Genomic DNA, 14,367 nt, shown 5'->3' with positions numbered 1-14,367 from the left:
GTAGTGTAACAAAATTTGCAGATGACACAAAGATTAGTGGGAAAGCGGGTTGTGTGGAGGACACAGAAAGGCTGCAGAGATTTAGATAGGTTAAGCGAATGAGCTAGGGTTTGGCAGATGGAATACAATGTCGGAAAATGTGAGGTCATCCACCTTGGGGGGGAAAAAAAAACAGTAAAAGGGAATATTATTTGAATGTGGAGAAATTACAACATGCTGCGGTGCAGAGGGACCTGGGGGTCCTTGTGCATGAAACTCTTTTTGGACACAACAACGACGAGGATGGATCCCAAAAAGTTAGTTTGCAGGTGCAGCAGCTAATCAGGAAGGCGAATGGAATGTTGGCCTTCATTGTGAGAGGGATGGAGTACAAAAGCAGGGAGGTCCTGCTGCAACTGTACAGGGTATTGGTGAGGCCGCACCTGGAGTACTGCGTGCAGTTTTGGTCACCTTACTTAAGGAAGGATATACTAGCCTTGGAGGGGGTACAGAGACGATTCACTAGGCTGATTCCGGAGATGAGGGGGTTACCTTATGATGATAGATTGAGTAGACTGGGTCTTTACTCGGAGTTCAGAAGGATGAGGGGTGATCTTGTAGAAACATTTAAAATAATGAAAGGGATAGACAAGATAGAGGCAGAGAGATTGTTTCCACTGGTCGGGGAGACTAGAACTAGGGGGCACAGCCTCAAAATACGGGGGAGCCAATTTAAAACCGAGTTGAGAAGGAATTTCTTCTCCCAGAGGGTTGTGAATCTGTGGAATTCTCTATCCAAGGAAGCAGTTGAGGCTAGCTCATTGAATATATTCAAATCACAGATAGATAGATTTTTAACCAATAAGGGAATTAAGGGTTATGGGGAGCGGGCGGGTAAGTGGAGCTGAGTCCACGGCCAGATCAGCCATGATCTTTTTGAATGGCGGAGCAGGCTTGAGGGGCTAGATGGCCTACCCCTGTTCCTAATTCTTATGTTCTTATGTTCTGACTACTGATCTAGCTGTTATGCCCAAGTTGTGTTAAAATAGTGAGTTGAACTGCAGACCTCCCCCGCCTCCCCAACATCAAAAAGGTTTTCATTGGCCTTTGCGTTCTATGCCCCTTTCCACAGAAACGATGTAAGCACTGAGCTTTACTGACTAGAAGTTGCAGATTTGACTCGGTTTTGCTTGTTGCCATTGTTGCCTGCCTTACTGCCTCAGGATGGTGAATTCAGACCTGCAAGTTTTGTGCTATTTAAACTTTTTGCTTCTTTGCCGAGGTTTGTCAATTTTTTTTTAAGTGAAGTTGGGTGAGATAGGACTTAATGGCATAGTGCTGCAACTGACCTCTCATTGCCAGCGTGATAGTTGTTTTTATTGATTGAAAAGAGCCGACTGTCCTTGTTAACTGTTTTCAGTCATTTAATGCAAATAATTGTTTAGTGAGCCATCAAAGTTTGTTTTGACTTTAAAGCCAACTTTTTTTGGGCTGTGCTTCACAGTAGCTGCTTTTATCTCGGTCAATGCTCATCATCTAGATAATTTCTGCTAGTTGATTAGCTAAACCAATTCTTTCTGTAGCTACTAGGAGACCAACACAATTGATCTAACAATCACTGCAGAATATTGGTGACAAATAGCTGCAACAGGAGTAGTAGGTTGGGTTAAAGCATAGTCAAGCTGTCCCTGCAGCTCCTGTGATGGACACAGGTTTATTTTTGCAGTGAGGTGATTGAGTGCTTTGGTATGTGCTGACTTGCAATTTGAAAGTTTCACAAGTAGCATTTGCTTCTTATTGACAGCTGGCAGCTAAAAGTTCTGTCGGCCGTTTTACACACAACAAACTGATTTACATAACCTTCGAACATAAGTCCATGTATGCTCAATCTTCAGCCACCTAAATGCTGATTATTTTTTGTCTGTCAACTTAGTCCACGTAACCAGACCCCATTGAATAGTTGAGGCAGGGACCATTGTATTTCGTAAGGGAAAAATGGATAAATATCTAAAGTAGAGGAGGATATGGGGACAGACCAGAGGAGTGGATTCGTTTTGGATCATTCTAGCAAAAAGCTGGCACAGTATCGATGGGTCAAAAGGCCTCCTGTGCTATAAATTCCTATGATTCTATTGTACTTTTATGAACAGTGAACTAAGTGTATTGATAGATATTTAAGTACCCCTGTGTATCCAGTTTACATTTGCAGTCCCTGGTATATGCATGCCACAAGTAAATTGTTTTTGTTTAGCCGCGCATTTTTTTTGTAGGAAGACAATAGGAAGAACACTTTGGAGCTTTTATTGCATGTCAGGTTCAACAAGAAGTGCAATATTTTTCAGTGTTCATGTCATCATTGACGGTAAAACGAGTTTGTTAGCTTACTATTTTCCTTATGGACAAATCACTTTAAGCTCGCATGGTTGGGAGATGTGTAATATAATAACAGTCCTCAGAATTAAGAACCAGGGAACAAATTATAAACCAGTCAGAAGCAGTACCTTCCATTACCTATATTTTAGAGAATTAATTTTCAGTCCTGTTCAAATTCACTCAATCCAAAAATACCTGTGCTGTCTTTGTTCTTAGCTGCAGATTTTTTTTAACCAGCCTCATCTGGTTTAAATATCTCAAGTTCGGCAGCCTGATATACAATCCATGCAGTAGCCAGGAATCTCCATTTAGGAATAGGGAAACTGGATTGGTAATCTCCCCATGGCTACTCTGACCCCCTTGGTGACTGAGGACAGGTGGCCTACATCTTGGATACAAGAAGTGTGTGCTAAGGCTGGAGGAAATTACTTAAAGCCAGACAAAAGGAGATAACCCATATCCATAAAAGATAATATACTGAAAACTGGATCATTGTGTAATTTATATTTTCATCTGACAACTAGTAACTTTGGCTGAAATAAAAACAGAAAATGCTGGTCAGGCAGCATCTCGAGAGAGCCAGAATTAACATTTCAGGTCAATAACCTTTCGTCGTGGACCTGAAAAGTTAATTCTGTTTCTCTCTCCACAAATGCTGCCTGACCTGCTGAGTATATCCAGCCTTTTCTTATTTCAGATTTCCAGCATCTGCAGTATTTTGCTTTTGTATCTTTGGCTGGATTTTCACTTGTTTTTCAGTAACCAATGAGATACTTTGAAACATTTGTTAAAAACCCTTTCCTCTAATTCCAGATTGTATGCTGCAGGTTGACATTGCTGGTATCCCATATAGTTCAGCAATTTGGAGAGTTCGTGGAATTTTTTTGATGGTGTATATTTTTTTGTATTGGGAGGGAAGAGTGAGGAGAAAGAATGGGAATGGCATCCGCATCTTGTACTCAAATAGGCCTAATTGCTCCTTTTGTGAGAAATGGTACACATCTCCATTTTCCTACTTGCCGTCACTGATCCATTGTGCTGACAAGGCTATGATATGGCAAATTGAAACATCCAGTCTGAAACTTGTTTTTTTTCCCCACTGTGCTAATAAAATGAGTTAGTGTAAGAAACCAGATGTTTTAGAAGTATTCACTGCAAAATGTTGTTGGATCTGGAATTTCTTTCTTTTGGGTTGCCTGCATTAATTTCTTCATTTTCAGGTAAATATATCATACCTGAGTTTTGATGTTTGTCCCTCTTGTTTCCTCAGATTGGACTATTCTGGTATAGCACTTCTAATAATGGGCAGTTTTGTGCCATGGTTGTATTACTCCTTCTACTGTAACCCCCAGCCATGTTTCATTTACTTGCTTGTTGTCTGTGTACTTGGCATCACAGCGATCATAGTCTCCCAGTGGGACTATTTTGCAACACCACAGTACAGAGGTGTACGAGCTGGTAAGTTAATTGGAATTTCCTTTTATAATACTGTTTGTTGCTGTACATTTGAGGGAGACCTACCTTTGTGTATTCTGTCACATTGTCACCAGAATATTAATTACGAAAGTGTAAGGTTTTTTGGGGATGAAACAAGTTAGTTTCTTTGCCTCAAAATGCTATACTTTTTTTTTAAAAAGCAGTTAAATTGTTTGAGTGCTCATTAATGCATAGTGCAATTGTTTGAACAAGTTTAATGTACCAAAGTCCTTCACAATTTTTTGAACTGCCTCTATTAGGTCACCGTCCCTTTATCTTGTATAGTATTCTGTAATGTTCTAGCCAATGTTATGTTGGCATAAGTGACTGGGATTATGTAACCCACTCAGCTGCACCTTGTACTTTTGTGCCATACTTCACTAAAACATGCTGGTTTACTCATTTGAAAAACAATTGTTAATACGCATTACTTTATCTCTGACATCTTCCTCAACTTAAATACAGAGCTGTAATGTAAACACAATTTCTGTACTGCCACTGTCAAGCCCCAACTTCACAGAATATTACTTCAACAAATACTGTTTAGCTGGTTGCCTGCAGGTAGCAATACATCTGGTAGCACGTGTGACCAGCTGCCACTGGCAGTGTGCTTGCTGTCTCTTTTTTTTTTTTCTAGCTGATCTGCCTAACCCTTCAGGCTAGGAGTAAAATTTTCACATTTCTGCTCTTTTTAAAAAAAAAAAAAAAATTAAAAAAAATTTGGTGGTGTCAGTCAACTTTGTTCTATTTTGTGCTTTATAATTTCACAATACAATGCAACTATTGTGTGGATTCCTTCTGAAGTACCTTTAACATGGAAGTATGGAACAAAAGTTAATTATGTCCCATCAGCTCTGCCCTTGTGAAAATGATACGCATGAAAGAACCAAACATAGGTGAACATTTGCAAAAAGTAGTCCTTTCTATGTTTTTGACTGGCTTATTCAAAGTACAAAGTATTGCAGCACTGAATTGTTGGGGATCTGTTTAGTAATTGCCACAAACCTAAATTGGTATTCCATTTACACTGTTGGGACATGAAGCAAAAACTCGTCATGATGTTTGGAGGCTGCGCTCGCCCTATATTGAGTTATAAATATTGGTGCAGAGCAGAGCTCATTCTGTTCCCTAAACTGACTCTTAATAAAGCACCATCAATAGTTTTCAGATGAACTAACTCGGACACCGGCCCAACCAAGACTTCCTTTATGTTGCAGAGCCACATCAAGTGGAAAGTGGTTCTATAATATGTTGAGACTGCTAATGCTGTGGAGTCCAGACCATTTACATAACAAGGTGGATTCCCACTGCCAGTGGTGACAAAGCCAGTCCTGTGTGTGCTTTTTTTTAATATATATTTATGACTACTTTATAGTCACCAGATGGATGGGGAAGATGTCTCTATGCTACTAAGCTGAAAACCTCAATGCTAGCCTGTATGGGTAGGCTAAAATGACATGCACACCCAATGACACCTGTTTGCACTCTCCACCAGATGTGCTGCTACCTGTAGAGGACCAGCTAAACACCACCTTTTGAGATAGTGTTCTACGCCTAGTGTATCTGGGCCAATTGTAATACATAAACATTTGATTAGGTCTCTGGCCCTATATGCCATAATCCAATTCTAAAGTTATCAGACCAGCTACATTGTAATGGATTTAAATCTGTATAGCATGTTATGTTTGATCAGCTAAAATTCTGTAATATCTAGGAAAGATTTTGTTTGCAGTGGCTTCCCTATTGGAATTCAAGTCATTTAGCATTGTAGCTATTGAGCCCCAGTATAAATAGTGATCCTATTTTAAGTGATGTATCTAACCCACAGAGTGCATTCGTCCTGTTTGGTGACAGGTGATCACCAGATTGCCATCTGAAGATTTCAATAGTGTAGATACTTGATCCCTGACCTAATCCTGCATTAACTGAATTGAAGTGTATATATGGTGTTTGCCTCCAGTGGTAGAATTCAAATACTGCAGAGTTCTAACCGTGTAAATTTCCACTTGTAGGAACATAGGAACAGAAGTAGGTGATTCTGTCCCTCAAGCTGTTCCACCATTCAGTGAGATCATGGCTGATCTGTATCTTAACCCCATCCACCTGCCTTGGCTCCAAATCCTTTTATACACTTGGCTTGCAAAAATCTGTCGATCTGATTTAATTGAGCTAGCATCTCCTGCTTTTTGTGGGAGAGTTCCACACTTCAACCACTTTTTGCATGGAATGTTTCCTAACTTCTTCCTGAATGGCTTAGCTTTGATTTTAAGGTTATGTTCCCTTGTCCTGGACTCTCCCATCAGTGGAGAAAGTTTCTCTCTACCCTATCAATTCCTTTCAAAAGCCTAAAAACCTCAATCAAATCATTCCAGAGAATGTAAGCCTAGTTTATGTAATCTCTCCTCATAATCTACTCTCCTCATGATCCCTGGTCACATTCTGGTGAATCTGCACCTGCACCAAGACCAATATATCCTTTTTGTGGTGCCCAGAACTGTACATAGTACTCCAGATGCGGTCTAACCAGGGCTTTGCATAGCTGTAGCAAAACTTCCTCCCCTTTATCTGCTAGCCCTTTAATTATAAAGGCTAATATTCCATTAGCCTTTTTGATTATTTTTTGTACCTGACTACTACATTTTAGTGATCAGTGTCCATGGACTCAAATCTCTTTGGAACGTCACTGTCCTAGCTTTTCACCATTTAAATAATACTCTGATCTCTTTTGGTCCAAAATGGATAACCTCACACTTGTATGCATTGCAATCCATCTGCCACAATTTCGCCCACTCACTTCATCTATCAGTGTCTTTGTAATTTTTGCTCCCGTCTATAGTACTTACTATACCTCCAGACTTTGTCTCATTGGAAAACTTGAATATATGGCTCTCTTGTGTTAGCTATGTCATTAATAAATATAGTGAATAGTTAGGGGCCAATACAGATCCTTTTGGAACACCAGTCGTCACTTCCTTCCAATTCAAGTACATACCCATAATCCTACCGTCTTCTATTGCATAAACAATTTCCTAACCAGATCAACAATTTCCCATCAATTCCATGCGCTAACAATGGAAATATTGTCAGAGCAACAAGCTTTGAGTTCAAATTGATTTAAGTGCCATATTTAAAAATTATTTCCTTAACCAGTATGTTTCAGTTCTTGTTTCAGCTGACGTGCCCATAGACTGATCAGTTTTGTGCATTATGTATTTAACCCCTTGTAACCTGCATTACACTACCAGCAGAGGGCCTACCTGTTGGCGTCCCAAGGGATCCTAGCATCCCTTGGGAGCATGGTATATAAGCAAGCCACCCACGAGGTACCTGCACTCAGGAGTCTCATTAAAGGAGCTAAGGTCACACTTGCTCATTGGACACAGTTCTCAGCTTCATCCTTTATTATGAACTTATCAGTTGTCATGAAAAATTTCTAACATCATAAACTTGCATTCAGTGTAGATGTGATTAAACTACGTAAATGAAAGAAAGTACTCTGAATTGGAAGTAAGAAATTAATCATGAGGTCATCTGTCTCTATTTAGGACACTTTGTTGCAGAGGCAGCAGGATTCGCCTGTAAGAATAAACAAAGGTTGACCCTTTGAACAAATTTGGATGGTGCCTGGCACATCTTACGCGAACTTGCCCTCTAGGAAGCCCAAGTGTCCTTCCAAAACTGGGATTTGAGCCATTGGCATTGTCGCTGTTGTGCCCCAACATGTTTTCTATAATAATTCATGTTGCTATTCGACTGCATTGTTAAATACACACAAACAGTCTAATTTAAATTAAATAACACTTCTGGAATAGTTCTGGGGTATCTGATATTGGTTGTGCTCAACACTTGAGTAAGTAATGTGAAGCGAGTGGTTTTGCAACAAAGCTGTTCTAGTTTGATGTTTTTGTGTTTAGACTGTAACTCATTATATGTCTTGTGTTTACTTCTAGGAGTATTTGTAGGATTGGGACTGAGTGGAGTTGTGCCTACCCTGCACTTTATGATATCTGAAGGATTTTTCAGGGCTGCTACAATTGGACAGATTGGCTGGTTGTTCCTAATGGCAGCATTGTATATCACAGGAGCTGCCTTATATGCTGCCCGTATTCCTGAACGTTTCTTCCCTGGAAAGTGTGACATTTGGGTGAGTAATTAGTGGATACTCTTCTTAGCCTTCTGTTCCATTTGTGACTTTATAAATCTTTAGGATACTAGAGAATTTTCTGCTAAAAATAATAGGTAGGTATCATACAGAAAGAGAATTATATAATTCTAGAAGACATTTTTAAGCTGTTTAGTACTTTTTTGCTGACGTCTAAGCAATCAAATCTGAATTTCCCCCTGATTCGTTTGATATTTTCTTTAAATAGCACCTCTTATCCTCATTTCACGATGACCTAAAGCTTGAGAGCTCTGCATCACAATTTCTGATCTCACTGGAAACAAAATAAATGTTTGACCTTTCAGTTTTTATAATTGAAAACACAGGAAAAAAAGGTTGATGCTTTGTTACTGTGTGGATATAGCAGTAACTATAGATATCTCAATTGTTATAACTTTTAGATTTATATAAACATTCGGATAGATGATCTCAAGATGTTCAGAAACTAGCTTACAGTAGAAAAGCTGCAGATTTAAAATTGCCGCACTACTTAATCGGATAGAGATATTGATACTTTGTTTATGTTCTTGGATCTTAACTGTCGATCCTGCTTTTGTTTCTGCAGTTCCATTCTCATCAGCTATTCCATGTTCTGGTTGTAGCTGGTGCATTCGTCCACTTTCATGGAGTCTCAAACCTTCAGGAGTTTCGTCATGGTCTTGGTGGTGGATGCACTGATAATGACTTGCTATGAAACTGATCTCCAATTAGGTGTTCGGTGGAACTTTGATCAATGTTATTGGAATTGGTGATAGAATAACTGAAACCTTTTCTGATCAAAATTCTTGCCACAGTTGTAATTTGGGTGAATCAGTCCAATATTGCGTGTTTCACGACTAGTGATCAGTTTTCTCACCTGTTTTGGATGATGCTGTAATATCCAACTACGCCTAGAAACCAATGGTAACCAGATGAACACAAACCAAATGGAAGGGTGAATAACTAGTTTGAGCTTCATCGGGAATACAGAACTACAGCTGCATCAGAACAATGTTTTCCACGGTGATCATGGGTGTTCAAAGGAAGCAACGCTTGCAGTGGAGAAGTACAAAGCCACTACGTTGCAAAGTCAGCACATGAAGGATTACCAATGCAATCGTTCAACTAGTCGTAAAATCCCAATTAAATATGTAAATTATAAATTATAAGCTAGTATGTAATTTACATAATTGCTGAATCTGAAGCAAAGTTCTGCTTTTACTGAATACCATATTTATTTCTATGAAAAGATATAAAGTGGAAGAAGAATTTGAAGGAGTTAATACTTCTGAACAGGATCTGGCTGCTTATAACAAAAAAGTTCTTGTAAATAAGATTTCTAACTTTCAGTTAATTAGAAAATTTATATTATAAAAGACTTTTGTACAGAAAGCATTCGCAAGAGTACCACACACTGTTAACTTACATTGCACAAATATTGGTAGACATCACTTCAGGTAGTAGAAAGATGCTAGTATAAGAAGCAATGCAAAAAAGCCTTCCTTGTGATGGCTTGCCCACTAAGTGTGCTGTGAGGCCTGGTAAGTTTATTTTCTATTCTGCCGTATGCTATGTTAATAGATAGCAGTGACCGGTGAAATAGATTTGAAGCAGGCGTGCGCAAATTTCTATTGATTGTGCACCCACTTCAACTTGTAAGGAATCATGTGCATATATATGTATACATATGTTCTATATACATATTCATGCATATATAAGAGCAATTTTATTTTTACTGTTGTGATGTTCTGTGCATGGGAAGGGGGGATGGGTCTTGTCACTACATTTGTTGGTTAGTTTGTAAATGGTTGGTGTAACGTGATATAACTGGACTGATGCAGTTTGCTTTCAGGTTCAGTTAGAATTGGAAATCATCAGCTTTAAAACATGTTTTCAGTTTATTTTGTTACTCTGTGGATGTTCCAGCAATCTAAAATAAAGAAATAGGCAGGCCTGTTTATGGTTTCCTTTATTGTTGGAGGACTATGGTGCAAAATTGCTTCTTTCCTAATTTCTGACTAGAGCACCTTAAAACAGTAGTGAGGAAACGAAGCACAAAGGTTTCCACTTAAGATGTGTGTTTTGAACAAATCTGAAATTCTTTGAATCTGCCCACTTTAAACCATTTAACTTATTCACTGCACACTCCTATTTTGAATTCAGTTACTGCAGCTTATGTTAGCTACATAGCTGTAATAATGGCAATTACATTTTTTATGGTTGGACGTTTTCAGTGGAAATGGTGGAGAAATGTTTATTCAGATCAAGGACAGTCGAGTTACTCAGATGTAAGGTGATTAGTGCTTTCTTTGGCACTGAATTGCCATGGGTAATCTTATCAATCTTCTCTTCCCAAATTCTTCCTGGTGTTTGGCTTGGTTCAAACTGGACTGCTTAGTGGAGTGCTTGCCATGGTGGAGGAGGAAAGAGGAAGAAAGATGACTATCCTCATTCAACAAACAGTTTCTGTCTGCTGACCATGAGGTAATGTTGACTACAGTTATGAAGAAGCCTGCAATGCTGACTAAAGGGTTGAATTATGGGCAAAAGGGAGAAAGAAAAGAAGTAGTGAAGTCTTGGCTCAGTAGCTTCAACAATATAAAGTACTCTCAACCTAGAGGTACTCTTGCACCTTTTAAATGCATTCAAGTTCATAAAATTCTAATAGTCTATAGTGATTATAACATTTAATATTGCTTGATCTTTAAAAAGACCAGTGTATCATCCTGTCATCCTGTCATGCAGCTAGAATGAATGCTGGTGAAAGTATCAAACTGGAATATAGTCTTTTAAACCATTATCCTACAGGGAGAAAAAAGTGGTGCATCAGGTTTTTGGCAAGAGCAGATATGACATGAATCCGAGCATTAAATGTAATGTATCAATTCCTTATATTGCACATAATTGCTTTGAAATGAGTTATTCTGAGATATCTTGAGATGGGCAAAAATGAATTCGCAATCTCCTAAATTCACTCGCATGTGCACTAAAAATGGCACCTTTTCCTCCTGTGAATTACCTGAGAATAGATAGATTTGAAATAGTCAGATACTAGACTTTTCTGTGCTGGAATGTTGCCATGCCACATACATGAGCAGATCTGAATGATTGGAGTGATACAAGATCCTAATTTTTCTTTTGGTCAAACAAATACTGCTTTAAAAAAAAATCATCTGCACACAGACGCGCACACACACATTTGGTCTGGAATCAAATTAACTGTCCAAGATGAGAAACCTTTATATTAAAAAAAAATCTACTCTACTTGGTTTTCTTGTATTACATACACTGCACTTGCTGCTTAGCTTGGCCAAGATTTCCCAAGAGTTTGCCCTATGCCTTATTAGGATCAGTCTTTTGCTTGCTGTGAGGAGTGTTTTATAGTTAATAATATTTCATTTTCAAATAAAAGGAGGCCTTGTTATTTTTTATTGCTTTAGTTTGAGTATCTCTAGATTAAGTATATATTGGCTGAGGGTGCATAATTGGATTTTTACTTGATGTAACATTTAATTCAACTAATAAAAATAATTTTTGTCTGGTTTTGTAGCATCAATTTGACTTGATAGGAGCATGGGAACAGGAGTAGGCCATTCAGCCCCTCGAGCCTGTTCCATCATTCAATGAGATCATGGCTGATCTGCGATCTAACGCTATATATCCACCTTGGGACCATATCGCTTAATACCCTTGGTTAACAAAAAGATATCAATCTCAGATTTTAAATTAACAATTGTTCTAGCATCAATTGTAGTTTGCAGAAGAGAGCTCCAAGTTTCTACCACCCTTTGTGTGTAGAAGTGTTTCCTAATTTCACTCCTGAAAGGCCGAGCTCTAACTTTTAGACTATGCCCCCTTAGTCTTCGAGTCCCCAACCAGCGGAAATACTTTATCTACCCGATCCGTTTCCCTTTAATATCTTGGAAAACTTTGATCAGCTCACTGCTTAACCTTCTAAATTTTAGGGAATATAACCCTAATTTGTGTAATCTTTGTAATTTATCCTTTGAATTCCGGCTATCATTCTGGTAAACTTACACTGCACTCCCTCTAAGGCCAATATATCCTTCCTAAGGTGTGGTGCCCAAAACTGCTCACAATGCTCCAGGTATGGTCTAACCAGGGTTTTGTACAGCTACAGCATAACTTCTACTCCCTTGTATTCTAGTCCTCTAGATATAAAGGCCAGCATTCCATTGGCCTTTTTGATTATTTTCTGTACCTGTGCCTGAATCCATTTTAATCCATGTACCTGGACCTCCAATTTTCTTTGGACCTCCACTGCTTTTAGCTTTTCACCATTTAGAAAGTATCCTGTTCTGTTCTTTTTGGGTCCAAAGTGGATGACCTCACATTTGTGTACATTGAACTCCATTTGCCACAGTTTTTCCCATTGACTTTATCAAAATTCCTTTGTCATTTTATGCTTTCACCAACACTCATAGGCAAATTTGGATATACAACTTTCTGTGCCATCATAAGTCATTAATAAATATTGTGAATAGTTGAAGTCACAACACAGATCCCTGTGGGACACCACTAGTCACATCCTGCCAATTGGAGTACCTACCCATTGTCCCTACTCTGCCTCTTGCTGCTCAACCAATTTCCTAACCAGGTCAATAATTTGCCCTCAATTCTGTGGGCTTCTACTGTAGATAATAGTCTCTTATGTGGGACTTTATCAGATGCCTTTTGGAAGTCCATATAAATAACATCCATAGACATTCCTCTGTCCACTACTTTAGTCACCGCTTCAAAAAATTCAATCAGATTTGTCAGGTTCTCTCTGATCAACTGCAAAGTTTCAAGGTGTTCAGTCACCCTATTCTTAATTATAGACACTAGTAATTTCCCAACAACATATGTAAAGCTGACTGGTCTATAATTCCTTGGTTTCTCTCTCTCGCCATTCTTTTTATTAGTGGAGTGACATGTGCAACTTTCCATTCTAAAGGAACAATTCCTGAATCTAGCAAAATTTGGAAGGTTTGGACACCTACTTCCTTTTAAAACTCTAGGATGGAAACCATCTGGTCCTGGGGATTTGTCACTCTAGTGCCATTATTTTCATCATTACTGTTGTTTTACTTGCGTTAATTTTATTGAGTCTTGTCCCAGATTCAATATTAACTTCCTTGGGATTTCCAGCATGCTGTCTTGTTCTACTGACGCAAAGTAATTATTCAACATATCCACCATTTCCTCATCATTGACAATATCACCGCTTTCAGTTTTTAAGGGGCCAACATTGCTCCCAACTACCCTCTTTTTCCTAATGTAATTGTAAAAATTCTTTGTATTGATTTTGATATTCCTTGAAAGTTTCTTGTCATATTTCCTTTTTGTAGCTTTTACTATCTTTTTTGTGATCCTTTACTGTTCTTTGCACCTTTCTCATTTGCCAGGATCTGTTAGTGTTGTATGCTTTTTATTTTAGTTTTATGCTGCCCCTTCCCTCTTTAGTTGTCCATGGCTGTTTTTCTTTTGGCAAGTAGAGCTCTTGCTCCTCAGGTATAAACTGGTTCTGTATCATAATTTAAAAAAAAAATATTTCCCACTGATCATCTATTGTTTTACCCATTAACAGATTTACCCAGTTTACTGTGGACAGTCTCTGCCTCATCCTGTTGAAGTCGGCCTTACCTAAATCTAGAATCTTAGTTGCTGTTTCACATTTCTCCCATTAAAATGCTACGTTGAAGTTGATCATGTTATGACTGCTGTTGGATAAATGTTCATGCACAGTTAGGCTGTTAACTAAACTTGGCTCATTACTAAATCTAATATGGTTTGCCCCCTTGTTTCCTCTCGGACATATTGTTGTAGACAACAATTCATTACCTTTCTGACCGGTGTTAGTCTGCTTGGCCCAATCTATATGAAAGTTAAAATCCCCCATTAAAACCACTCTGCATTTGCTACACGCTACCAATATAATTTTGTCTGAGCTGTCTTTTCCCCTCCCTCTTCCAGCAAACTCCCAAATATCCAGCTGAGAGCTCATGCAAGAAATTACTTCCTAGGTCCCAATGTTGCAATAGAGGAGGAGGGAGTAGAAACATTGGAAAGGATTACAATAAAAAGGTACTAAATAGATTGACATCACTAAGTTAATGAGGCACCAGGTCCAGATGGGATGCCTCCTAGGTTGCTGAGGGAAGCTAGGATGGAGATAGCAGGAGCTCTGACCACAATCTTTCAATCTTGGATATGGGATTGATGCCAGAGGACTGGAGGATTGCAAATGTTACACCTCTGTTCAAAAAAAGGGGAGAGGGATGCACCTGATAACTACAGGCTAATGTCAGTGGTGGGAAAACTACTAGAGACCATTGTCGAGGATAAAATTAATTCTCACTTGAAGCATGGATTCATAAGGGACAGCCAGTGGGGGG

The 14,367-nt window shown here is 38.8% G+C and overlaps 1 protein-coding gene across 3 annotated transcripts in view; it reads left to right on the top strand.

Annotated features, from left to right (window-relative positions):
* The window catches only part of LOC139280803 (adiponectin receptor protein 2), a 128,253-nt gene extending 118,329 nt beyond the window's left edge, over window positions 1–9,924 (top strand). For all 3 annotated transcript variants that reach the window (XM_070900513.1, XM_070900514.1, XM_070900515.1), the window contains 3 exons: window positions 3,623–3,810; window positions 7,779–7,972; window positions 8,556–9,924. In XM_070900513.1, the coding sequence (XP_070756614.1) occupies window positions 3,623–3,810; window positions 7,779–7,972; window positions 8,556–8,684 (511 nt within the window). In that variant the 3' untranslated portion in view covers window positions 8,685–9,924. The remainder of the gene's footprint in view (window positions 1–3,622; window positions 3,811–7,778; window positions 7,973–8,555) is intronic.
* Window positions 9,925–14,367: the final 4,443 nt, after the last annotated feature.

Source organism: Pristiophorus japonicus, chromosome 15 (genome assembly GCF_044704955.1).
Source record: "Pristiophorus japonicus isolate sPriJap1 chromosome 15, sPriJap1.hap1, whole genome shotgun sequence".
Classification (NCBI taxonomy): Eukaryota; Metazoa; Chordata; class Chondrichthyes; family Pristiophoridae; genus Pristiophorus; species Pristiophorus japonicus.
Note: the sequence above shows the minus strand (reverse complement) of the source record. Positions and strands in the feature narration are given on the sequence as shown.